Genomic DNA, 27,739 nt, shown 5'->3' on the forward strand with positions numbered 1-27,739 from the left:
CATTGTAACTTTCCTTAATATGTCACAAATTAAGATGATTTTGTCATAATAGAGGCATCACTTATTTTGAAATAACAGATAACTTGAGTTTAAATCAAAGAGAGGCCAGTGATGCCCAGAGTAATTAGCAGCAGTACCTCTAGTACTTCTTAGCTATCCATGTTGGAATTAAAATAGAAAAGCTGTGATCATTGTTTATATAAGCATGCAGTGGGAAGGTGGTTTTCTGGCCCCAATAGTTTATGGTTATCTATATCCAAAAGTTATCCTTAATTACATAAAACAAAGTAGATAAAAAATAAGTTCTAGAAATGGTATTGGAAAAACTATACTCTTAAGATTCTAATGAGAACATGCATAGTTCAAAAATACTTTGATAAAGTATGGAAACCTAAGTCTTACCTACATAATCCTTTTATGTGTTCTGAAATGATATAATGCTTCAGATCAGTATCAGTCTTAATCTGAAATACCTGACAAAAATCGTAATTCAGATGTCCAATTGTAGATTTTTTTAGTAGATGTATGCCGCTTAAATGACCTTCGAGTATCAGTCTGTAGTATGTTTCGTGTATTCTGCTCAGATAAAGTGCTTCATTATTAGAAAAGTGTAAAGTCATTTATAGTTATTAGTTGGCATTTTCCTCCCCTCACTAAGCTTAGTGACTCATAAGGTAAGAACATGCGCCCAGCACTGTGAAAGAGAGAAGCAGATTCGAAGGACACTTACAACTTAGCTACCTGGTTTGGCTTATTTATGCCAAATACCAACCCTGCAGTAGGGTCACAAGGGAATAGAAGTTTGTATTTTTTTTTTTTTTCCTTAGGAAGAGTGTGTCAAATGGTAAAATGTCCATCCATATTTGTACTCCGAACACACTGTATGAAATATTTCAGGTTTTTTAACTTGTTCAGATATTCTAAGACATGATTTAATTGTACTAAGCTGAAAATATTTATCTGATGTTTTCATCTTGATAATTTATAGGGGTAGAAAACAATTCTACTTTGCAACATGAACTGAGATTTCATGATTTGTTTTCTTTCCCCATTAGAACGAATATTAGAGAAACTATGAGGGTACATGCTCAGGTAGATCAGTGCACATGAGACACCTGTGCTCAAATCCCTGTGTTCAACCCTTTGGGTCCCACAGCAGTTCTGTAGCTGTTGGGCCATGGGATTTTTGTTACTGCTGCCTTAATGCAGTCCATATTATGGTATTTGTAGAAGATGAACGGTTTTAACTGCCTCCTAGAAAAGAGTTTATGTGATACACTTGTTGAAGTATTTACATCAAAATTGAAGACCTTGAACCTAGGCCTGTCACGTCTTCAGTTAAATGTTCTCATTTCTGCCTCTTCACAAGTCTCACTCTTACTGAGAGCTGAAGGTATATTCTGGTCCTGAGAAATTCTCATGGTGATATTTGCCAAGATAATTTAGCTTACCTAGAAAGTTGGTTTTGATAACTGACATTTTCCTTTTTTTATTTTTTTTGTAATTTTGTGTCAGAGTGTTTTTGTTGCGATCCACCTTTTTTGTTTATTTCCTGACAGAAGCTATCCTCAGTTTATTTGTTATTCTTTCTTCTGACTTGAGAGAGCATTATCCATCTCAAATCATTGATACCATTCCACATACTGGCCACAGATTCCTGTCTGGATGTCAGTAAATTTTTCCGGATGCTTCCTCTTTTAAGTAGCAAGTTAGCAGGCAGGATCCTCATAGTAGAGTAATAAATGTCACTATTTCCTTACATACATCTGTTAAGTTTTCAACTTAGATTGTAATATTTCTAAACACTAGAAACTTACACAACCTTCAAAACATACCATAATATTGTTCCTAATACTGATGTAAGTGGTGTAATAACCCACTTTTCACAACCATAATCTGCCTGTTAGTATTTTGCGAAATTGATTAAGGTATCAATGTATAGCAAATAAATGATTCTGCTTAACTTAATTCTTTTGGTCTTCCTTCTCTGAGAGTCTGTTTATAAAAATGCTTCAATGCTGCTTTTTTTTTTTTTTTTTTTTTTTAATAAAGTAGATGTTGTTTACATATTCAGTATAGTAGTAGTATACCCCCTTGCTTGTATATGATGCATTCTGACTTTTACATAAGCAGTTACAAACTTTGTGTTGTGGCTAGAAAATTTCAGATTACTTTCAGACAGTCCTGATTTAACATGTGAGAAACATGAAGCTGTAACTCTGCAAAAGGAGTTTCAAGAACCATCCATAAAGCCAGAAAATACCAAAAAAAACATTTCTAATACTGGAAAATGGTTTTATCTACTGTGCATCTTAGGTCTTTGACTATGACTTCGGACTTCAAGATGACTTTATTGGTTCAGCATTTTTGGATCTCACTTCATTGGAGTTAAACAGGTATGGCACAAACAAGCCTATAGAGTAATTCTTTGTGATTATCTGCTAATATCATGTTTGTGCAATTGCAAGTACAACATTATGCTAGAAAATAATTCTATAAACCTACATCATGTAAAACTAGCTGAGGAAAAACACTTATACTTAGGAAATTGCTGTAATGTGAATATTAATAATATATTAACTGATAATACATAACATTTTTTACGGTATCTAGAAAGAGGTTAGTTTTATAGCCACTTTAATCTTGTTTTTATATTATCTTCTTTCACAGCATTACCACTTACTGTTTTATCTTTTTTTTTTTCTGTTTTTTATCCATACATATGAGTACTTAACACAGAGTAACAGTATTTATTATTTATTTAGGAGTGTTTAGACTGCAATAATTAAAAGTAGAAATAGAGTAAGTTTGTGATATCATTTTCAAGTGATTTCCTATAAATGCTAATGCATTTACTTCTTATGATTCAGAAATTTCATTATCAGAGAGCCTTAAATAAAAATAAATGCATATATTTTTGTCTTGTAGGCAAACAGATGTTACCTTGAGTCTGAAGGATCCTCATTACCCTGATCATGATCTCGGAAGTATATTTTTGTCAGTTCTGTTGGCTCCTAGAGAAGAACAGCGAGAAGTGGTAATTTTAAATATTTTAATACATGTCATCACTCTTGTGATTGTTCTATGGTTGGATGGCTTAAAGCACAAGAGTAAACCACATATTCTGAGATTAATTTGATTTTTCCAGTTCTTAAAATAACACTGAACAGTGTTTCTGGTGTAGTGCAGCATACTTCGTTGAATTGGATCCTCCATGAGATAGTGCTGAGAGATCTAAATGGAACATAAATGTTTCAGATAAAGTCAGTTCCAGGTGAATGATGCTGATTAATACGGAAAAAAATCAGTAGACCACTGGTGAAGAATTTTGGACCTAGTGCTGCCATCTCTAGATAAGAACATTTGAATGCTATTCCACATCATAAATAACAAAACTTTAAGGAAAGTGATATTTCTGCTTTTTGGCATCTAATGATGAAGTGTTATTTGATGTTTTTCAATTTCATGAGTAGATTTCAATTACAAAATCGTGTGATTTTCTAGATTCATTGTAATTCTTTCATCAATCTTAGTTTTCTGATCTTCTTAGTTGTAAGTGAAAATAGTTTCCAGTTTGAAAGATCCTGATGGTTGTGACAAATTCAGTCTCCAGTTGGATATATTTTATCAGCTTTCTGTCAGTTGACTTTTGACTTTAGCGGTAGTAGTACAACTATGGCAGAAATACCAAAGATGGCATCTCACTCAGAGGTTGTAAAATAATGTGGATTCCTTTGGCCTCCACGAGGGCAAGATAAAAGTATTAATTGATGAAGTTTTCCCTGGATATGGTCAACTATATGGTTTTTGTGAGAGTGTGTATGTTTCTGTGTGCTGCGGCGTGACACATCATTGTGTCGCATATCTGAGGAATATTGACAGGTTGTAATATTGTTCTTTTTCCACTTTTCTTCTAGCTATTATTAAATAGCCTACTGAATCAGTTACTGGAACTAGGTGTTTGGTATTTGGTGTGACAGAGATGTAGAGTTTTGAAAATAAGGTTCTCATCTGTTAAGTTTCTTCATGATATTCTGTTAGAACTTACTCAAAGTAATGTAATATGGTAGTAATGTGCAGAAAGTTTATTTTAACAGTGTATTTTTCTTTCTTTTAGCAATGCATTTGTCCAGACAACTCAGAATACTATCTTGCAAATTTGCACCACAAAAGCGTTTGTCACTTAAATCGAAAAATACATTTCAGCCAGGTTTTGTGTGTGTGTGTGTTTGGGTCGGACCAGCATTTCTGAGTCAGCTGGTCATAGCCCTATTTTTCCAAGAGGCTTTGGCATTATCCTACAATAATCCTAAATCATGCAGCACAGAAACAGCTATATTTTTATGTGGGAAACCATTATGTTGTTTCCTTTTCTCGCCATAGAGATAGCATAGCTGCTGTGCCACTCAGTGTTATCAGCTGTCATACAAAGAGCATGCAAGAAAGTCACAGGTGAGAAAGTGATATTAAGACAATACAGTGTAACGTGTCTTTCGTATGGGTATTTACTTGGTGCATTTGCAACTGAATGCCAAAAGTAATGGGAGTGCCATAGACTTGCTGGATGGCAGCTTTTTTCATATCCAACTGACAGGTTGTAATAGGAGGAAAAATTTGGTTTGTGCTGTTATGCATTTCATTATTAGCTTTCTATTTAGTAAGCTAATACTTTCAGTTTAGCTCAAGTGACCAATTTTTCTTCCCTCAGACTGTTATATGGGACTTTATTCTGAAAATGGCCAAGACTGAGATTAAGATTCAGATTCCTGATCTGAAGCTTTATATTTCTTATTAGAAATGAGTCTTCCTGAGGTACAGATCTCAGAGAGCTTCTGACAAAGTTGCAGTAAAACCAGAAAATTTCTATCATAATGCAGGGAAGATGACCTACAAAATTAGTATTAAATTTCTGTATATGAATGTGTTAGGGGTTTAATAATTCAAGACATAATTATCTTTTATTCAGTTACCATGTGTACTTGTTTATTTATTTATTAGATTTTATTTACTCTCTAAGGAGTAGATATATTACAAAATGTATCACTCCAGTTAAGCTGTCATCCTTGGTTATTTTTAAAAGGTCTTGTAATAATGAAGATAATTTTTATTGAATTTAATATGGTTGAGATCAATAAATTTGCACGTGTCGTGTTAGAAGATTGAAGCTAATTCTTGTCCACTCTGGAAATGTGCACTGTGTAAAGTAGTCATTAAAGCAACTCCTGCGTTCCCAATCTGTGTAGCGTACTGTTTGAATTGTTACTTCTTCCCTTCTCCTTGGATATCTCTATATAGGAAGTAATTCAAATAGTACAGTTGAAATACGTAGATAAAAACCTGTGAGCGCCTTTAAATATGCTTTAATGACTGCTGCATAGAAGACACAGAAACACATCATGTCCGTTTTTTCCTAAGTCATTGCAAATTTTCTTAAATCCTGTTGGTTTTATATCTCTATATACCCTACATTTCAAAAATGTGTTTTCTTCTGAATAAGTTTCAATTTGTTTAGGTGGTAACTCTTAATTGTTTGCATTTACAATTGTCACATGTGAATGGTGTAAAACAGTTAAATCATCAAGCTGAAGAATTCAGAAAGCACTAGTACTGAAATTTCAGGTACTTTAGTTCCATGTTATTAAAATGAGAGTGTCTATTAAGACCGTTAGGGAAGTAAAAAAAGGAATAGAATCATAGAATGATAGAATGGTTTGGGTTGGAAGGGGCCTCAAAGATCATCTAGTTTCAACCCCCCTGCCATGGGGGGTGTACATGGGGAAACCCTCCACTACACCAGGTTGCCCAAAGCCTCATCCAACCTGACCTTGAACACTTCCAGGGTTGAGGCATCTACAACTTCTCTGGGCAAGCTGTTCCAGTGCCTCACCACCCTCTGAGTAAAAAATTTCTTCCTTATATCTAATCTAAATCTTCCCTCTTTCAGTTTAAAGCCATTGCCCCTTGTCCTATCATTACATGCCCTTGGAAAATGCCTGTCTCCAGCTTTCCTGTAGGCCCCGTTTAAGTACAAACAAAAAGAAGCATTAGCTTTCCCTCATAGCCATAGAAGCAGCGTTGTGTATGACCCTGAATTCTGGACATCTCCATAGCCATAATCCAAACAGCCCTTTTGAACAAAACTTGCTGTTTGCAATGTGTCATTTGGTAACTTTTCAAGGAGATCCCTTCACTGCCTGAACTGCAGTGACTGAGAGTGTTTTGGAGGTCATGCATTGATGTGCAGATCAAGGGAAAGCCTTTTGACAACACGTTTGGGTAGGAAGAGGACAGGTCTTGCAGCAAAGCATTTAATTGTCATTTCAAGATAACACAGCTGTATATTACAGGAAGATGCATCCTGTCACATTGCATAAGAAATATTGACTCTGCTGGAGGGTAAGAGACTCTGGTTGGAAGTTGGAGGTTAAATGGTACAAAATCGGGGGCCTTGTTGTATATTGCCACCTGCCTGTGAGAGAGAGATTATTACAAATGATTTAAAAAATAAGCAGTCGGTTTGACAAAGTAATAATTTGTTTTATTTTGGGTGGAACTGTCTTTTGTGAAGCCTTGAGGTGTGCAAAGAGATGAGAGGGAGATTTGGTACAGTCGTGGTTTTAGGCTGATCCAGCAACTAAAACTCACACAGTCTCTCCTTCTCCAGTAAAGTGGAGAGGAGAAAAATATAATAAAGGGACTGAGGGTCTAGACAAGAACAGAGGGAGCACCCACCAACCATGGTCCCGGGCAAAACAGACTCGGCTTTCTTAAAGCAAAACAATTTATTAACAGTTACTTAAAAGGACAAAGGGAAACAAAACCGGTTACTTGAGAGGATAAAAAAGAAACAAAGCCAGATCTTAAAACCGACACCTTCCACTTTCCTCCCCACCCTCCTTTCCTTTTCCTCCTGGCTCTACCTCCAAGCATGAGTCCTACCCACAGGATGCAATCCTTGCCCATCGGATTGCTCCAGTGGGGGCTTTACCACAGTCTCGGATTCTTAGGGAGTTGTAGCCACTCGCTCCGGCGTGGGTCGTCACGCAGACTCCAGATGCCTCTCTGCCTTGTCGTGCATCCCAACACGACCATCCTCAGGCTCAGGCATCTTCCGTCCACGGGCTGCGAGTGGGTCTCTGCTCCACCGAGGCTGTCCTGGTTGCAGGGGGGCCGCCTGCCATCTCACCACCAGCTGCAGGGGAAACTCAGCTCCAGCACACCTCCTCCCGCTCCATCCTCACTGACCCAGTGTCGATGCGACCATTTCTCTCAGATCTCAGTCCTCTCCGGGTGAACTCAGCCCAGTGGGCACCCCGGGAGTGGGGCGCTCCCTGAGTTCCCCAGCTGGCTCCACCGCCACCATCCTCCGTGGGCGGCGCCGGCCCGACGCAGGCAGCCGCCCGGCCAGGAGCCAGGGAGCGGGGGCAATGCCCTCCTCCCTTCTCTCCTCGCTCCTGGGCAAAGCACCTTTTCCCGTTCCTTTGTCCCGACTTAAATAGGGCAATTCGCAGAGGCGCTGATTGGCTCAACCCCAAGGGGGATGGGAGTCTGATCTGGTGGCCAGAACCAAGTCTAACCCGGTTCCAAAACCAGGGAGGTCACAGGGAGCAAAGCCCCTCTCCTGCCACCAGAACCAGCGCCCCCCCACCCCCCCACCCCGCCCCATCAAACCATGACATGTACACACGGGAGCATTCTCTTCCTTATCTGTCTGAAAGAAATTCTGATGAAATGCAGATTTTCTGTGTGCTGACTGATGAGGTATTCTGTAGAATTTATAGCTGGAAGGTCCCGTTTCCTAGGATCAAACCAGATTACATCTTTGGATTCAGATATCAATTAAGACTATTAACGTATGTTTATGTTTGTATAACCATATGTAGAGTTATATTAGAGATGAGGAGAGGGGAGTATTTATCTTTGATCCTGATGGATTACGAAAAACAGAGCTTAAGTAGTTTACAGTTTGTGTTTTTCCAGTAGGAGAATATTGGACATGATTTCAATTAAAGGAGATTCATTATACTAGTTTCATAAATAAGAACACACTATTTAATTTTTGTGATATATTTTATTTGAATGAAACGCAGAAGTAGCCTGCAGTTATAATTGCATATTAATGTAAGAGTATGAGCACGTGAAGAAATCAAAATTTGTAGGAAATCTTGTATGTATCTTCGCCCTTTGCAATCTAGTGCTTGTCCTAAAGGCATAAAAATGTGAACTTGTTGAGTAATAAACTTGTGATGTCCCATTCAAACTATCTACATAAATAGAAGTCCTATTCTTTTGAGTTTTGACAAAGGAAGGCAATCTGATTTGTTCTGATTTTTGAACAATCATAAATTCATGAATTAATTCTTCCTACACACCTGAACAAGTAAGAATGTCTTTAGTATTTATGAAAAGTATAATCTATTTTCAGCCTAACACAATGCAATTGCAGTAGCACTAGTTCCAATAATTCATTTGCATTTGAGCTGTGTTGTTAACGATACTTGTCCTTTACATTTATGCAGCAGTTTTAATTATTTTGCTTTGAGGGGACAGATAGATTAGATAACTAGTGTAAACTAGGAAAACTTGAAATAAATAAGTATGGGAAAGTATGTATATGTAAAAATGTTAAAATCTGTGAGCTTGAAAAACATTTTATTATTTTTAACTCTTCTTTAAAAAATAATGTGTTTTTGATATACTTTCTGTATTTTCCATTTCTCCTTTTGACGAGCAGTTTAAAAGAAGTCGAAACTAGCAATGACTTAATATTTTTTCTTAGACTTGCCCCAGTGCAGCTTACTTTGTTTCTCTAATTCCGACAGTATTCTGTTAATATTTCCCTCTGGATACATGCAGTGCTGTGCATGCCCGTGTGCCATTTGTGGTTGCAATGCATGCCAGTTACAAACGTGCACGTGACGTCTGTGTTCGGTGTTATCCTCGCGGGTGCCGCGGCGCATGTGAGTTTTTTTGGCTCTTTCTCCAGCAGAGTTCCATGCACAGATTTCGTCACTGTAGAACTTGCAGGGTGGCTGTGAGCTCCTCAGAGCCGCACATCTACCATGGCTTCTCAACAACAGTTGTTTCCAACCTCGGTCTTAGAGGCAACTCTTGACCACAGGAAAAGAAAAAGTTGGCAGCTTGATGAGAACTGTTGCCTTGGGGCTGGCAGAGATTGGGGACTGCTGTTCCACTGCTGCCAACATCCTGAGTAGCATAGAACATCGGGAAAATGAAACATAAGAGTGCTACTTGAATGTTATTCAATGAGAATAGAATTCACAGCATTGCTTTTTCTTTGAATAATTTATCTCAACTGATGCTTAATATTTTTTTGCTTCATATGAAAATATTAACAGCATTAATATGCTGTCAACTTGCTTGCTGTCTTAAATCTTATAATGCAATATTATTTTTTTATTATTATTTGCCAGAGGGATAATAACATCAGAGAAAAAAAAAGAATAACAGAGATGGACTCAGGGCATGGAAATTTTCATTTCTATGGAGATCATCTATCCTAATCTGCCCTGTGCTATATATTTGTTTTATTGGCTTCTAAGGATGGTTATGATGGCTTCAGCTTATCCTGCTGCAGCTGGTGATGATGCTGATGCACTCAACAAGTATGATCATAACTGAACTGCTCAGAGTTGAAATAATATTTGACACGTAGTTAATTCAGCTGTCGGGCCATATTCTCCTCCTTGCTCACAGCCTGGTCTGAAGCCCATTGAAGCCAAGTTTATGCTCGGATGTGTAGCTGTGTAGGATTCAGCAACCACAAGGATGGCAGGAGCTGTGCTATGCTGGGCAGGACCCAGGAGCTGAGAGATTTTCTCCAGGGCCTGTCGTGGGCCTCAAGCTGTTTCATTCTTGTGTACCTGTCTTGTAACAATGAGTTAAATGACTTTCTCCAGCTTCATAAAACATTTAGTGTCTATATACATTTTCCAAAGCCACACTGCTACAATTATCATTAACTTAACGGCAGAGCCTTTAGGCTTTTACTGTCCATAACAACTTCAAAATTTTTGAGCAGCTAGGTTGTTTTTCTTCTCCCCAAAAAACTGTGTCTATTTGAAGAATTTCTGGATATTTCAAAAATACAAACCCCACGTATTTTCTCCCATTTTCATTTTTTCCTCATGTAATACTTTTATTGCATAGCAAGGAAGATGTTTGCATTTCAATATTTATTTCCAGTATCTGAAAAAGAAAATGTTTTTGCAATAGTTAATAAAAAAATTAAAATTATGTGGTTTTTTATTACAAAGTTTCAATGGAGATTACTGGCCTTTGATCTATGCTTGCTCAGTGTCAACAACAGGCTGCTAAATGTTATTAAATTGTGTAAATTAATTTCTCTCTGTTTCCGCAGAACCGCTTTAAGCAACTGTTGTGTTTAGAGATAAATCGTCCACATCTGTCTTGACCAGTATGTCTCTAAATGATTAAGAATCTGTGTCTGTGGACACTTTGCCTGCCGCCATGTCAGAGCAATGCCAAGGTTTTACATAGTGTTTAGGTGTTGGGTTAAGGCTACTGTGTTTTGGGTTTTTTCAAGAGTCAAGGTATGAATTTTTTTCTATCCCATGTGCGTAATTATCAAACCAAGGAGCAATTTTTACTGCTGTGAAACTAGTTAGCAGTGGTAACCTTAAGGATTTTTTAATAGATGTATGTTGTCCAAGGAGCCCTGTGCAGGATTTCTCCTACGTAGCTACACCTGTGAGCTAAACAGTAGTGTTCCAAAAACTTAAGAGTACATTAATATTAAAAGAACTATCATTCAAGTGTCAGTCAAGACCGAAGTCACTATCAGTAATGGCATATTCATTTTTTTCATTTGCATATCTAATCCTTTCTTCTTTTTTTTTCTTTTTTAAACGATTTCACATAATGCATTGTCTCCAGAAACGAGACGTTCGTACCACCCAGAAGAGTATCCCTGGGTGCCAGCAGTGCTGCTAGTTGTCTAGATTTATTTATTTCCGTCTTGTGTAGTTGTCGCTGGAGTGTATGTGTTGTTGCTTCAGTTGTAGTGGTGGTTAAATGTGGATTGTCCCGTTGAAGACAGTTGGCCCCCTTTTCTATATTGCAGAGAAAAGGTAATTAAAATGCTCTATTTTATTTTCAGACAATGCTAATGAGGAAGAGTTGGAAAAGATCAAGTAAGGTAACTTTTAGCATGTGGTCTTCTGGTTGTTTTCTTTTGTTTGTTTGGTTGTTTTTTTTTTTTTAGAAGAACTGTGATGCTTTACCAAGCATGCCTTACGAAGTATGCCATCTAGGACTGGAAACTTGTGGCATAGGATTTGTTCCCCTTCAAATTGTGTTTTAATGACATTGTTTTGTGTTTCATCAAATCAAAATCATGAAACAGTTGAGCTTTTGATGTAATCATTAAACCTCTCAACTTTGTTACAGCATTTTAGCCTATCTTGAATTCATATAGTAGCTTCATATAAGTGAGAAAAATCCTGGTTCTTTGTCTGAAAGTTTTTAATTTTTCATGTCTAAACAATTTCCTTAAAGCTTACTTTTTAATGTTAACAAAGAATTCTTGCTAAAGGGTAACTTTCATTTTCCTATTACTTACTCCTCTTACTGATGAGAGTTTTTATGTCCAGAAGTTCTCACAGTGATGCTTCGCAAAGACAAATTTCTGTGATTGCTGGATATGCACAGATGGCAATCGTAGCCAGACTTTCCAAGAGCAGAATGCTTAAGGAATCATTCTCTGTCTCCACTTCATGCAGCTCTTTAGATGCCTCTTCAGGCAAATTCGGTATCTGGCTTTTCTCCCCTTAGGAGTCATGCGTGTGATGAAAAAGGAGTAGTGTGTCCTCTTTTCCAGTAGGGAAAGACTAGGAATTTGACTGTAGTGGAATATAATCTGTTTTTACCTTTTTCCTTTATGTGTCTCTAAAAAGAGGAGGAAAATGTGTATAGTTTCTCAGTAGTTTTTCTTTCTCTTACCTAATGCTGCCATGAGGCTTTCAACTTTTAAGCCTCTTACTCCATAATCAATAACAGAAAGAAAATTTCTCAAGTCTTGAGCTGGTGTGGTAGGTCTGGGTTTTTTTGAGATAATATCATGTAAAGGTGTTAAAATGAGAAAAATGAAATAGGTACATGGGGTGATTTCACTTATTTTTTAAAGTAATTTACTTTTCTAGCATATTGATGCACAATTTAAATAGAAGATTATTAATAAACAATGTTGTATATAGTGCGTGCTGGCAAATATTGACACAGTATTTTTAACCTTTCAAAAAAAAAATAGAACAGGGTTCATAATTCTGGGATCATGGATGGGTTTTCACACAGTCTGCTTCTGTGATGCAGGACAGTACTCAATCTCTGTTTCCTATTTGAAATCTGTGATGCAAAGATACTTGGTGAATTGATGATGGGTGGTATTTTGATTCTCATGTGATTCATGTAACTTTTCCTGAAATACCTAACATGCTCATACTTCTGAAGAGCTAATGAAGAGCTGTGAGGATGGTGAAGGGCAGAGGGGTTTTGCATCATGAAAGTGATCCATTAGCTCCTGATAGGCTGAAAGTGTTGGATAGCAGTTTGTAAAACTAGTTTATTAAGAACTTTCCCATACTTCAGATTTCAAACTGATGCAACTGTGAGCTTCAATAATCCTGAACGAATGACACAACGTGCTAGTTGGGAATTCTTCAGAGCTGTTCAAGTGAATTATTTATCTGTCTTCTCCTTTGGTACATTCATTTGATAACATTTCATTCAGTAGTTGCCATTTTTGCAAAGCAGCATATCAAAAGATTTGGCAAATAGCAAATGCAAGATTTTAAATATTGCATTTTTCTACATTTATCTCAGCTGAAGTAATAACTTTACCTAGAGGTGTAATGCATGTACAGCATCTTACATGCACTGTTGTGCGTGTGATTTACATACAGAAGTATCTCAGTGAAACCACAGGAGCTCATGTGGCTTGTGGGGCTATTCCAGAGTTCCAAATCTTTGGTCTGCTGTCAGGAAAACAACTTAAAAATCTTTTATTTACAAAGAATTCCTTCAAAAAAATTCCTGTTCTCTAGGATGCAGGATGACCAACATTAAATAAGATGTTATTTGCAGATTTAAAAAAATGTCTAGAAATAGGTGCTTAACACTATTAGTTAATAGAGAAAGTGCCCTATTTGAGATCCCTTTTCTTCAGGAAGTATTTGTCTTACACTGCTGAGAGCGGAGAAAAAACAGAATGTTACAATTATTTAGTACTATCATTATTAAGTTTCCTAAACCTACCTTTTTTGGCTCTCTAAAGAGCGTTTACAATGGCACTTGTAGTAAATGAATTTGTTTTTACAGATTATGACAGTATGTTTTACTTTTTAAAGTTTATGCACTTGAAGCCTACCCTTTCTGTACCTTACGTAGCTTGAAGTTAAGGCATAGGAGCGCAAACCGCTATTGGCGTTGGTTGTGTTGGCGAACTGCTTTCCTTGCACATTGTTCCTTGGGCATGTGTAGTGGCTGTAAAAAGAACGGTAACTCATCTTCTCTTTTACGGTATTAGGGTATTCATGTTCTTGCAGACAATTAATTTGGCCAAATTCTGAGTCTCTACTTCAAATACTGCTCCTCCTGTGCACGCTAAAGATGAGGTTAAGGTCTCATGAAATTGCTGGGTCAATGCAGCTGTGTGTTCTATCTGTGTGTCTACAACGCTCTGGTGGTGTAATGGTTTGTTAGTGGCATTGCAGAAATGCAACACCACTTTTCCTTTTGTTGTTAAGTTTTTTTTTCTTCTGTTACTGTTTGGTTGGTCGTTTTGGTTTTTTTTTGACTTTTCCTGTCATGTTTGCTGTATTCTAGACATACTCTTAATCAAAATTCATGGGAGCTGGATCACTCCTTGAGCTGTCTAGGTCAGAGGGCATACTCGTCTTTCACTGAATCTAGCAAAAAGGAAGTTCAAACAACTTTGAAGTCACAACATTTATATCCTTGTTCTGTGAAAAGGAAAGTAAAACTTCCTGTCTTCAGAGACAGGAAACTTCTAGTGGGCTATTAAAAAAACTCCAAAGCTGTTTGTTTAAAAAAAGACAAACCTTCTGTTGGGAAGTTACAGTTTGCATTTAGTTTTGAATTGATTGTTTGATTTCATCCACCACAAGCTTGGTATTGCCTTAAACCAAACTGGTGGCCAGCGAGTACAGCTTCACAGGTCGGACGTTTGTGGCATGGTCCGGGAGACGAGGCAGCTCCGTTTCTACCGCTACGTCTGTACTAAGATGCATTACACCTCCAGTAAAGATGGAGGTGGATTATTCAATGTTTCATATGCATTTTTGCGATCCGGATGTTTGCTCAATAACCTCAGTGTGCCCGTACTGCAGTTCCTGTGGTTTAGAGGGATGTTCTGTGGTTATCCGACAAGTGCTACAGCAAAAAGACAGTGCTCGTAGGATCTGAACAGTCAGTCATTCGTTTAAACCAAATAAAGGGATTTTTAGCTTCGTTTTTCTTTTTAAAAAGCCAATGGAAAAACTTTGACCTGTGCAAAATGGCTTTCCTCTCTGTGTCTGGATCCGACCTGTTGCGCTCCCTTGGTTCTCCACCTCCACCGAAGTTTTCCCTTGGGACGGGTTCTCCTTTTTGTGTTAATTCTTCTGCTGAAGATGCAGACTGTCCTGATGGCTCTCATTCTTTTGGTAGAAGGAAACAAACTTCCTATTTCCCTCTTGTCTGGATACCAGGGCTGATTTGGTAAAGCACTGCTGTTGTGGTCTAGGTATAAAAGGAGCACAGAAAAGCCCCAGCTTGCGAGAGAGGTAATTTTTTTACTAATAGTCAACACTGCTTCTGACAGTGAGATGAACAGTGCTAATTGCCAAAGTGATTTCCATTACAGAATCCTTGAGGTGCGAGCTGTCTGTGTGATGAGGAATAAAAGATTGCTTTTTCCAGCATGAGCCAGCGCAGGCAAATGGGGAAGTTGTTTTCTCCTTTTTCCTCTGGTTATGAAAACACTAGGAAAAAATCGATTCTGACTTATTTACAAATTTTCTGCAGCACAGAGGTTTAATCAATAGCTGAGGAAAGGCTATGAGAAGGAAGCCTATTAAAATGTTGGCAGCATAAAATCGAGTTAGAAATGCACATATTACTCTCATTCTCCTCATAATTTTTGTAGTGTTCAGTGCAGTGCTGTCAAAAATAGCTTAAAATTTTCTTTTGTTAAGCCTAAAGCTGATGAGAGAGGAAAGAAGAGAGTGTTTGAATGCACTACTTTTTTTGTGTGTAAAAATTTATGTTCTCTTTAATGAAGTACTTTCTCCTCATTCTTCTCTTAGCTTCTAATGGGGAAATTTTGTTACTTTTGCGGTGCCTTTACTACTAACATTTTTAAAAGATAAAATCTTACTGCTTCTAGCACTTTAAATGTGAAGTGATATTTAACTTTAAAATCAAAAACGTAAATACTAAACTTGGGGTCATGAAGCTGTAATTGCAATTCAGTACTGAATTATGGGTATATATAACATACATGTAGACGTATGTATTTTCCAGCCAGAATCAAAACTTTCTCTTGATTATGGCTGGAAATGTGAGAGGGGAAGAGCCTGCATGCTTTTGTTTTGCTTTGGTTTTTAAAGAGCTTTTATTGCAAAATATCAATTGTTTTATGGTCCTTGCCTCCTTCTAGTGACGGTTGTCTTTGCAGGTGGTGCTCCCCTAGAAGAGTTAATATTACAGTTTTTAGATAAACAGAGCTTACATTTTTTGAAGAGTTGTCAAGTACTTCTGCCTGCATTTGACAATTAATTGTTTGCAACTTAAGCCTTAAGCTCTAACTTAAGCCTTTCTTCGGATGCTCTGTCTCAGAGAGCATTTCACTTTCTTTAGAGCAGGCAGACTTTTCTGTGAAAATCACCTGTTCCCTCTGTTGCTGTACAATTGGCTGTGTGATTACAGGAGGTTAATTCAGAAAAGAGTGAAGTGTAGTGACTTCCTTTGGTGCTATTTGCTTACCAGGTAACGCACACATGAAGTTTTATAACTCTCTGTGCTGAGTAGGAGAGATGGAGGCCAAAAAAAATACCAGACAAGGAACTTTGGAAGATAACAGCAATGTCACTGGAAGATGAGGCGCATGGCAAGGCAAATATTGTTGGTGGACAGACCAAAGCTCATTTCCCACGATTTCAAGTGTCTGGAATACTGAAAAATCTACCTGGGTGAAAAAGACAGAAAGTAGTATTAACAGCTGGAAAAGCTGTCTTCCTACCCTGAAGTGGGAACAATGACAGCTAAACTGTGTTTGACAGGTGTTTGTTTAATCTGTCCTTAAAAATCTGCAGTGATGGATATTCTACAACCTCCCCAGAGGGTCGGTTCCAGTGCTTAACTATCATTTCCATTAAAGGCTGGTTTTTTCCCTAGTCTAACAGTCCCATGGTGCAAATTAAGCTCATCTCTTCCCACAACACAGATGGATATGTCATATCACAGTGATTTGGGCACAATTTATATACACGTTTTAGAGTGAGCCTGGAAAAAATAGTGCTTTGAAATATATATGTGTGTCCATCTGTACTTCAGAGGAAAGTTTTGGGGTGCTCAAATACTCGTGATTAGAAGCGTGTAAAAGGAAGCAAAACAGTGGTATTTGGAATGAAGTTTTACTGTGAGCAGAAAATGGAGCAGAATGAATAGTGAGAAGATGGGAGAAATTACCAAGTCTGTGGAGGTCTGACCCCAGCCAGCACAAAGCCTCGATGCGGTGCAAGCACTGATCGGCAATAGCCGAAATGTTGTCATGTTACCAGCACTGGTTTGGACACAAATGCAAATTGAGAGGAAGGTGCACCACCTGAATCATCTTTTCCTAAGCACTCAGGGTGGAAAAAATTTGGAAATTAAGGTTGCTTTGATCAGTTTTCAACCCGTCTTCCCTTTCTCCTTACTTACTTTACAAGAGAGGATTATGAGAGTGATCAAGCTCTGTCTCAGTATTAATTTAAGTCTTCCAAACTGAAGGTGAGAAGATGTCAGTGGAGTTTTTGTCTCATAGGCAGCAATTGTCCTCCTTGGTTGTGAACTTGGATAGTAACCCTGGTAGCTGCTGTGCTCACCAGACAGTGTGCTGATGAGTTAGTGATCCTATAGATAATCATAGAGAGGATGGGTAATGAAAAGTCTTAACACTGGCAGACCAAGTTATTTATATATATATATATTTATATATATATTTATATATAGGGTTGGAAGGGACCTTAAAGATCATCTAGTTCCAACCCCCCTGCCATGGGCAGGGAAACCCTCCACTACACCAGGTTGCCCAAAGCCTCATCCAACCTGGCCTTGAACACTGCCAGGGATGAGGCATCCACAACTTCTCTGGGCAACCTGTTCCAGTACCTCACCACCCTCAATGTAAAGAATTTCTTTCTTATATCTAAGCTAAATCTGCCCTCTTTCAGTTTAAAGCCATTGCCCCTTGTCCTTTCACTACACACCCTTGTAAAAAGTCCCTCTCCAGCTTTCCTGTAGGCCCCCTTTAGGTACTAGAAAGCTGCTATAAGATCACCCTGGAGCCTTCTCTTCTCCAGGCTGAACAGCCCTAACTCTCTCAGTCTGTCTTCATAGCACAGGTGTTCCAGCCCTCTGATCATCTTCGTGGCCTTCCTCTGGACTCGTTCCAGTAGCTCCATGTCCTTCTTGTGCTGGTGACTCCAGAGCTGAACACAGTATTCCAGGTGGGGTCTCACGAGAGCAGAGTAGAGGGGCAGAATCACTTCCCTCGACCTGCTGGCCACGCTCCTTTTGATACAGCCCAGGATATGGTTGGCTTTCTGAGCTGCCAGTGCACATTGCCGGCTCATGTGGAGCTTCTCATCCACCAGCACTCCCAAGTCCTTTTCCTCAGGGCTGCTCTCAATCCACTCTCCGTTCAGCCTGTACTTGTGCATGGGATTGCCCCGACCCACGTGCAGGACCTTGCACTTGGCCTTGTTGAACTTCATGAAGTTCTCACAGGCCCATCTCTCCAGCCTGTCAAGATTGCTCTGGATGGCATCCCTTCCCTCCAGCGTGTCCACAACACCACACAACTTGGTGTCATCTGCAAACTTGCTGAGGGTGCACTCGATCCCACTGTCCATGTCTCCAACAAAGATGTTAAATAGCACTGGTCCCAGTACCGACCCCTGAGGAACACCACTCGTCACAGGCCTCCACGTGGACATTGAACCGTTGACCACAACTCTTTGAGTGCGACCATCCAGCCAATTCCTTATCCACCGAGTGGTCCATCCATCAAAACCACATCTTTCCAGTTTAGAGACAAGGATGTCGTGTGGGACAGTATCAAATGCTTTGGATAAGTCCAGGTAGACAATGTCAGTTGCTCTTCCCCTATCCATCAATGCCGTAACCTCATCATAGAAGGCCACCAAATTAGTTAGGCAGGATTTGCCCTTGGTGAAGCCATGTTGGCTGTCACCAGTCACCTCCTTGTTTTCTATGTGCCTTAGCATAGTCGCCAGGAGGATCTGCTCCATGATCTTGCCAGGCACAGAGGTGAGACTGACTGGCCTGTAGTTCCCTGGGTCTTCTTTTTTCCCCTTTTTAAAGATGGGGGTTATGTTTCCCTTTTTCCAATAATTGGGAACTTCACCAGATTGCCACGACTTCTGAAATATGATGGATAGATCTTTAAGGTCCCTTCCAACCCTAACCATTCTGAGATTCTATAGTCCTCATTTGAAAAAAGAAAAAAAAGATTAAATTGGCATGTTCTCACACGGGTTTGATTTTCTGTGAACAGCATTTCCTGTCGTAAGTTTTTTATCTGGAAAATTTTTGATCAGCTCAGCTAGAGGATGAGTGAGGTGCTATTCCATGTAAATAGTTTATTTCAACAAATCCTGCATTCCTGGACAACTAATTAATATACTCACTGCCTCTATTCACAATTTTTATGCAAAGAAATAAGATTAGCTCATATTTTCCTATGTAACTAGAACTATTTAAGCAAGGGTATTTTAATGAAAACAGTACCTTTTAGCCAAAGAATACTGAGAGACAACTGTGTCAGAAATGCTCATTTCACTGAAAATTATTTTCATCTGAATAAGGGTCTACTCCTGCCCTTTTCACATCTGTGGATGAATTGCCATGAAATTGAGTTCAAAGACGATCAGGCTCCATGTTAAACTTTCTATATTAATGGCACATTAAGAAAACATCAGAAAAACCTTTTGAGTGCTTTAATTTAAGGACAAGTAGAGGAACAAATGGTTTGGCATCTTTAGCCAAACATAGTAGGGGAAAAGGTATTTATTGTCTGCTTTTCTCTGTCAAGTCACAGTAAAATCTGGAGGAAAAGATAAGATGTCACCTTCTCTTCGCTTATACCTTCTCTTCTGTTTCCTGTTATCGATAATAAGTTTAGAACTGGGAAAACTACCATGCACTAAAATGTATTAATATCCTTAATTTGTACTATTAATATGAGATGAACTGTTTTAGTGTGATTTTGATCAATTGGAACCAAAGGTCCATTCTTCCTAGAAATTAAGATAAATTAAATGGAGTTGCAACAGGTTCTGTATAAACTAAGAGTAAAAATATGTTATCATCCCAAAGTAATAACTGGGAAGCTACTTCTGATTAATTACAATTGGTGATAAAAAAGCCTAAAGCAAGGGAATTACAGTGGTTTTAATTTGCATCTAGATAACTATTTTTACTTTAATTGAGCTTTAGAAATTTTTGCATATGCTTTAAAAAGGAAAACCACAGTGTTATGAACATTTTAAACAAAAATGGACAGCAAAATGTAAAGCTTTCGTCTTCCAACCGTTGACTGGTTTTGTAAATTATTTCAGAAGTTTTTCTAAAAATATGTGTGTTCCAGTTGCACAAACTAAAGTGCTAAAAGCTATGCCCTTACTAACTGATGCTTTTATACCCAACTCAAAATATTTCATTTCAATGACTCCTGATTTACCTTTCCTAATATCAAACGTCTTATGAAGTCTTATTTTTTGTGTTTTAAAATCAAAACAAATGCTTTTTTACTGCCTCTTGAGGAGAGAATAAAATTGGAAATAGCAAATCATAGTCTAAGGATTGCAAAAACAAGCAGAAGCATAGAATTGTATGATATTTCTTAAATGAAGGAATTTGCAGTCTTTTCAAGCTTCCAGCCAGAATCTTTCAACCAAAACTCTATTGAATTTCAGAATAGAAGGTAGAATTGTTGGATTTGGGATTTTAAGGAGAATCTTTTAAGACCGAGAAAATATTTGCTTTGGTAAGCCGTGAGGTTCTAGATGTCAGTTTATCGGCTGTAAATAGTGCTTGATGGAAAGCTACTAAATAATGGAATAGAAGTGAAAAACGTCAGAATAGATACATCTGTCTGTTAGACATCTGGTTATAAAAATTATGCAAATATTTGGTGAGGCTGATATTTGCATTACTCGTATGTGAGTGATAACAGCTGATACTGTTAACAATCAAAACAGCAGAGTAGCATTTTGGTGACGGGTATTCTGGGTTCATGCCTGCAATTCCAAAAGTACAGGGAGCTTCCGTCAAGTCTCGGTGGCCACTGTCATTCTGTGTCTCACATTCACGTCGGCGTTAGGATCGTGGTGCCACTGGTCATCCTGGGCAGTAACAGGTTCATCAGGAGACCTGATCCCTTTCCGTGAAGTGTTGCTGGGAGGAAGACAGGGGTGAAGGTTAGGATCATACTGACACAGCCTCTCTGACAACTCCTGCCAGCACACCGTTGTCTCATATAAAAATTCCACCCTTTTCCAGAAAATCCAAGTCATAGCGAGTGCTTAATAGAGTCACAGCTTTCATCACGTTACACCTCAGCTGGCTGCAGCAAGTGCACTTCAGTAGAATGCACAATTGTTGGATTTAGCAAACCACAAAAATGCGGGAAATGCTAAAAAAGTATCAGCTCGTATTACAAATATTGTAGTCTCACCAAGGTTGCTACCACTGTGACAATATCGAGTTGCTGGAGGAAGGATCCTAAACGGGATTTATCGTGGCAGTCATACTGAAAACACACAGGGTATAGGGCAGTGTAAACTTCTTGACTACAGAAGTTTAGATTAGCTTCACCTAGAATTAAAATATCCTAAAATGTAAAATACAGTTGATAGGAAGATAAGGGAAATGTTGCTTCATATTGCAGTAATGATCAGTAGTAGTCCGTTTCTAAGACGTGCACCGTCACAACAAGCAGACATCAAAGAGGAATCGTCATGATGCCAGTGAAGGCATTTTTGTAGCTCAGTGTCTACATGTTGATGACTTCTGCAAGATAGTCAAGGGACACAACAATACTTTGTGTAGTTTCTAACAGAGGAAAAGCATATGACTGCCCCTTGATTTTTTTCATCGTGCAGACAAGGTATGTAGAAGTAGCAGCTGTGTCTATTGACATTCTCAATCTTTAAGTGTTTTATCAAAGCCATGCAAGCGTCCTAGAAACGGAGGGAGAATAGTTCTGTTTACTGAGTTTGCAGCAATCATTTACAACACTGGCTTTGATTCACTGTGCTGTATTTGTACGTCTGGCCTCTGCTCAGCAATGGAGAGGAGTATCATTCTCTCATACATTCTTTCATTATTTTCTTGATTGGTGTTTTATTTAAAGCTTCTAAGCTGAAGTAATTCTTTGGATAGAGATGCCTCTTTAGGATATGTTGCTGCATTGTTCGTTTGCTTTTTAAAACTTTTTTTTTTTTTTAAATGAGTTCATGGCACACTGTTCTATTTCTATATATTGTTCAGTTATTTTCGAACAACAGATTTTGTGTTCAAGGACAGAGAGGAGGAGGAGTGTGTCCTAGTGGTGTGTGAAACAAGGAGGAGATTTAGTAAAAGCAGAGTCTGTTTGCATGGGCAGAGGCATGTGCAAGTGAGAGAGGTGATGCTTCACTGGATGTGAGGACAGATCAATGAAGATGTGAGGTCAGGCTGGGAGAGGACAGATCGTGGGATTTCTCCAACTCGTTGTGGGCTGGAGTTTCAAAGATCAATTAGGTACCCAAAGATAAACTTAAATACTTACGGGATTTTCAAAAGTACTTACTAAAGGCATCTCTTCTTTTGAGAAAAGTAACAATAAAGTTGTGGCAACTAAGGCACTCATCAAGAACGTGGTCTTGATGAACCTGGGAATGATGACCAGATTCTGACTAATCCTAGTTGGTTTCCCACCCAGTAGTGTTGCCTAGCGATACGGAACATGAACCCATGTTGTATGGTCATCTTTCAGCTCTGACGTTGTATTTGGCCAACTATATTAATCATATCTAATAGAGTACACAGTTCTGGGTATTTTCTGCTATTGACATCTCTAGACCTCTCACTGCCCTACATTTAGATAGAACAGGTGGAACAGAAATAAAAACTGATTTTATTGTGTAAGAAAATGCTAGTTTGCAAAAAAAAAGTTAACTTTTCTTTTACAGGCAGCTTTGAGTGTCCTTTGATAAGAAAGACTCCTTTTCAGAAGTCTAATTTTAATTTCCTTCAGGGAAAAGAGAGGGAGAAAGCTTCACAGTATGCAGGCTGCAACTTCTTTGCTTTTTTCCTTCCCCCTCCTTTTTTTTTTGGTTTAGAACATGGCAGATGGGGGTGCCCGTGCCTGCATATAAATGCACAAGAATGTGAATAATAATCCCACTTTAATGACAGTCAGTTGTGGCCTGAGATCTTGACCTTGCTTCTTTCCAAATTGTGGTATTGTATAGACGGTATGGCCAATTTCAGATGGAATAGTATGAAACATATAACTTACCACCTATTCCCAGAGAAATTAAAAGCCGTGCAGTTTCTTCATGTTTTTGTCTGTTTGTGGCTGAAGAGTGAAGCCAGAATGCAAAATGTGCCACCTGCTTTCTGAGGGAGACAAGTTGCCTAAGAATTACTCCTGAGAAATATTCCTTCATATGATATATTTGCAAAGATCTGTGCTCATTTCTTTGTTTTACTTTCACAGTTTCCCTTCTGACTTTGTAACGAACTCACTGTGGGATGGATTACAGAACGTTGCTTAGATACCTAAGAACTTACCTAGAAATGATGTACCTGTCTCACACTGTGAAATGAACTTCGTAAGGGAAGAACTCTAAAATGTGAAACCAGTCTTATCTTCCCATTCTTTCATCTATTATTTTTTTTGTTGAATTTGAATTGAAAGCTAAACATTCATATTTATTTATCTTACTTCCCACAAGAAAATGATAGGAAATTAGAGATTATTATCTGTAATTTCTAAGGATAAGGATGACTTTGACTGGAAGGAAAGTGTGTTTTAGATATCTGTTCAGATACCGTTCAGTCTTGCTTGGAAACAAGAAAAATACCAGTTGAGAGTTATTCTTGCTGGAGAAGACCACATAGCCCATGCCTTTCATGTCCAGGAAATCTTAATGGCTTTAACTCCAGCCAGCTGGACTGAGATGTAGACTCTGCAGCTTCCCTATTGTTCAACGTACTGCTGGGCTCTGTGAGGAGCTTTGCAAAGACCCTGAGATCTGGCTCTGACCCAAAAGGGCTTTCCCCAGCAACACAGGATTTCTACCTGGCTTTTGTAAACTGCTGTCTGTGCGTGGCTGTGCAGATCTTGCCTTACCACCTTGTATGTAAATTACCTCCTTGATGAAACTCCTTACTGGTCATAAAAAATCAGCAGGTTTTATGTGGTGGCAGCTGTTCTAATGCAGCAAATTATTTTAAGAGCCATTGAAAATACGGATTTTAGATCAAGTATGCTCTCTAAATGGTTCACTGCCTCATTTGTGATTAGTGAAGTAGAGAGCTATGCAGTTATGCTTAAGCTTTACTTTAAGAGAGTTGTAAATGCAAACTCATGGTTATTTTCCATGATAGTAGCCTGGAAATCATTTGGATTCCCACTCAACTCTTAAAAAAAAACCCCAACAGCTATGTATTCTTTGCCAAAATAAGTCTCAGCTAACCACTACTTCTATCCTAGTATGAAATATCTTCCTAAATGGGCCTTGTCTCTTCTTTCTGTATCGCCTTATGTTCAGGGCAGAGTCAGTTTTGGTTATTTACTATTCAGTCTGTCTTTTGCTCTAAACCTTCTAAGTGACAGGAACAAGAAAAAAAAATTACCACTTCTTCACAGGACGAGTCTTTGGCAGTGTTGACTATATACACCCGACGAAGGACTATTTGTGCTAAGATTAATGGAGTTTAATAATGTTCCCATGTTGTAAATGAAATATTTTCTGGCAACTGAATTTCCCACTACTTTTTGTAGAGTTTCTGCTTTCTGCTGTCCCACTGCTTCTTCATGTCACAGGTTAAGTTACAGGTTATTCCACTTCTCAGCTGAAGTCTGCAGTTCCTTGTTTGCTTTTAGGGAAATAATTTTTGGGAGAAGTTTCTCTGCAGTCAAATCCTTCACTACAGGAAATCTTTAATAAATACAGTGAAATACACTCGTTGGAATGAATAGCCATTAGAAACTATAAACATATGCCAATATGATATCTGAAGTACTGCTAAAAGTGTATTTTTCAGATTTGTTCCAACCCCAGTGGCCACAGTCCTCGTGTATCACACTTCTCTCTAGAGTCTGGTGAGGGCAGATTATGATCCAGTGATTATACTCCAGTGTACTTTCAATACTCTTTTCTGGGAAATAAAGTAAAATTCCTGCCCTGGGCACTTGCGTAGCTGTTTACCTTCTGAAAGACTCAAACCAAGTTTGTGCTGAAAACCTCTAACAGAGATGCTGGAGGTATGCAAGTGGTGAAGCCAACCACGCAACATAGTTTTATTTTATGGAGGGCTGCTGAGCTCAGCAAGCTTTTGTTGCCCAAATTACATCCCATAATAAGGGAAATGCATGTATATTTGATGTATTTACAGCTGAGTATCCGTGTAGAGATGGGGTTTTTTGATTTCTAGAAAGAGTAATTTGTGAGTTTGAATACTGTTTAACCATCTAGTGTCCTGATTTTATATAAGGTAACCTTGAATGGATACAATTTCAGACTAAAAGGGAGAGCCTTTGGCAACCTTGCTCCTCAGATGCACCCAAGACGCGTTTTCCTCACTAGTGTGAATGTGATTTCCCATTTCTGGAGCCCCCTGGCAGTACCTCGTACCCTCAGTAGCTCAGGACAAGCTGGAGCTGACTTTAAGTTTCTCAAATTTATAAACCCACCACTCTCCCATACCCGGTGGAGTTCATTGATGAATGCTGTGGCCATCTGGTTTTGTGTGTGTGCCTGTGAATTTTCTTTTAAACTGCAAAGTCAGGGGCTGAGAGATCATAGTTTCCCCACAGTTCTGATCAGAGGCTCTGCAACGTCTCGTTTTGAAACTCTAGAACTGAAGTGTTGGTATTTAATTCAGTTTTCCTTGGTGTTTCTGAGAACACTACGTCATTTTAGAGGCTGAGATAGCTGCCATGTGCACAGTTTGTTGACTTGTTTTTCCTTGGTCCATGATTTTCATAGTGGATTTATATTATTTTGATGGAAGTTTCATCTTCTCACTGTTTTTCATGTTTATTTTAGCGTTTGTTCATGTTCATTCAATCATATGCTACTAATATAAGAGGTTTCGTAACATTTATTTGTAATATTAGTTTTATCAGCAGAGGCAGAAGTGAAGCAGGAAAAAACACTTTTTTTTTTTTGCCTTCGGAACATTTCCTTAAGTAGCATTTGTTCTGCTTGCTTCTTCAAAACCAACATGTGATGTTACCTGCGTATCTGTCACTGTTTTGTTTCTCTCCAAGAAATTCTTTATAATACAGTTTAATTATGCACTGTCAAATAGCTTCAGAGTGGTTTAAGATGGTTATTTTACACTCATATTTACATAACATGGTGCATTAAAATGCAGGGAAATTTTTGGAATTATTTTTACTAAATCTATGTTTTTATTTCCCTAAAGTTTCAGACCCAGAGCTTACGTCTCTCAGACCTGCACAGAAAATCTCAGCTATGGAGAGGGATAGTTAGTGTTACCTTAATAGAAGGTCGTGAACTTAAGGCAATGGATGCAAATGGACTAAGTGATCCTTATGTGAAGTTCCGGTTGGGGCATCAGAAGTACAAGAGCAAGGTAATTTTAGCTGTGACCTGTGTTTGAAATGCTTTGTTCCTGTTGGTGTTCTTTTTTTGCCTTGTGTGCCTATTTAAATAGTGATGGAGATTTATAGTTGTATTAATTAGCTGTCAGAGCATCTGGACATTTGTTTAGATGTCTTTTTTAAATTTCATTGTAAGCAAAAATATTCCTATATGGGGAAAAATGTAGCACTGAAAAATGCAGGGTGGCAGGGAGGCACACCTGATTTTCCATGTAAGTGCTTATATTCTCACTTTCCTCATTGTGTCCTTACAACATGTTTCATTAAACCCTAGAATCTTAGAATCATAGAATGGTTTGGGTTGGAAGGGACATCAAAGATCATCTAGTTCTAACCTCCCTGCTGTGAGCAGGTACACCTTCCACTACACCAGGTTGCTCAAAGCCTCATCTAACCTGGCCTTGAACACTTCCAGGGATGGGGCAGCCACAGCTTCTCTGGGCAACCTGTTCCAGTGCCTCACTGCCCTAAGAGTGAAGAATTTCTTCCTTATATCCAATCTAACCTCTTTCAGTTTAAAGCCACTGCCCCTTGTCCTGTCACTACATGCCCTTGTCAAAAGTCCCTCTCCAGCTTTCCTGTAGGCCCCCTTTAAGTACTGGAAGGCTGCTATAATATCACCCTGGAGCCTTCTATTCTCCAGGCTGGACAGCCCCAACTCTCTGAGTCTGTCTTCATAGGAGAGATACTCCAGCCCTCGCATCATCTTCGTGGCCTCCTCTGGACCCCCTCCAAGAGCTCCATGTCCTTCTGATGTTGGGGGCCCCAGAGCTGAACACAGCACTGCAGTGGGGGGGTCTCACAAGAGCAGAGTAGAGGGGCAGAATCACCTCCCTCAACCTGCTGCCCACGTTGCTTTGGATGCAGCCCAGGATATGGTTGGCTTTCTGGGCTGCCAGCGCACATTGCTGGCTCATGTTGAGCTTCTCATCAACCAACACCCCCAAGTCCTTCTCCTCAGTTTTGTATGCGTATGAGATTAACAGGTAGAGAGGATTGATCAGGGAGAAAATGATTGTGGAGACTTGCTTGGCTTTCTTGCTATTATTTTTTGTTTCCCTGATCCATATTGGTTTGATAATTGCTATTTATGGAGGATGCTGGGACTGCCAATGATGCACATGACATTCATCTCTCAAAGGCCACAATAGCCTGTGTGGTTTTCATAGCCAGGTGAAGGGCAGAGCGAGGAAGAGGCCAGGAGCATTGAGGTGCCACGTTTGCAGACCTCTGAGCCCACCTTAGAGCCTCTTAATCTGAAATTAGAAGAACTCAAACTTCATGTTTTTGTGACTTAAAATTTTCATAGCATTTCTGCATTTTGATCCTCTCTGATTTCTCCATTTTTTTAAGCCAGTAGAACTGGTGGACATGGAAAGTAGCAATTGCTTCATAAGGAAGGTACTGGCCTGTTTCCATTGTTGCTCCGGATGGGTGTGACTCCTGTGACTGCTGCTTTTGTATTATGATAGAAATCCTGCAAGCTTTCTGTTCTGCAGAGCATGGTCAGGTGTACGTGGATTTCTTTTGTCAGAAGTAATGGGGCTGAAAATGATGGGCAACGTTGCTTTC

At 38.9% G+C, this 27,739-nt stretch overlaps 1 protein-coding gene across 1 annotated transcript in view; it reads left to right on the forward strand.

Annotated features, from left to right (window-relative positions):
* The window catches only part of MCTP1 (multiple C2 and transmembrane domain containing 1), a 290,613-nt gene that overhangs the window by 130,219 nt on the left and 132,655 nt on the right, over positions 1-27,739 (forward strand). The window contains exons 4-7 of the mRNA XM_086628677.1: positions 2,317-2,396; positions 2,929-3,037; positions 11,141-11,179; positions 25,969-26,139. Coding sequence (XP_086484803.1) covers positions 2,317-2,396; positions 2,929-3,037; positions 11,141-11,179; positions 25,969-26,139 — 399 coding nt within the window. The remainder of the gene's footprint in view (positions 1-2,316; positions 2,397-2,928; positions 3,038-11,140; positions 11,180-25,968; positions 26,140-27,739) is intronic.

This window comes from Tauraco erythrolophus, chromosome Z, assembly GCF_009769465.1.
Source record: "Tauraco erythrolophus isolate bTauEry1 chromosome Z, bTauEry1.pri, whole genome shotgun sequence".
Lineage (NCBI taxonomy): Eukaryota > Metazoa > Chordata > Aves > Musophagiformes > Musophagidae > Tauraco > Tauraco erythrolophus.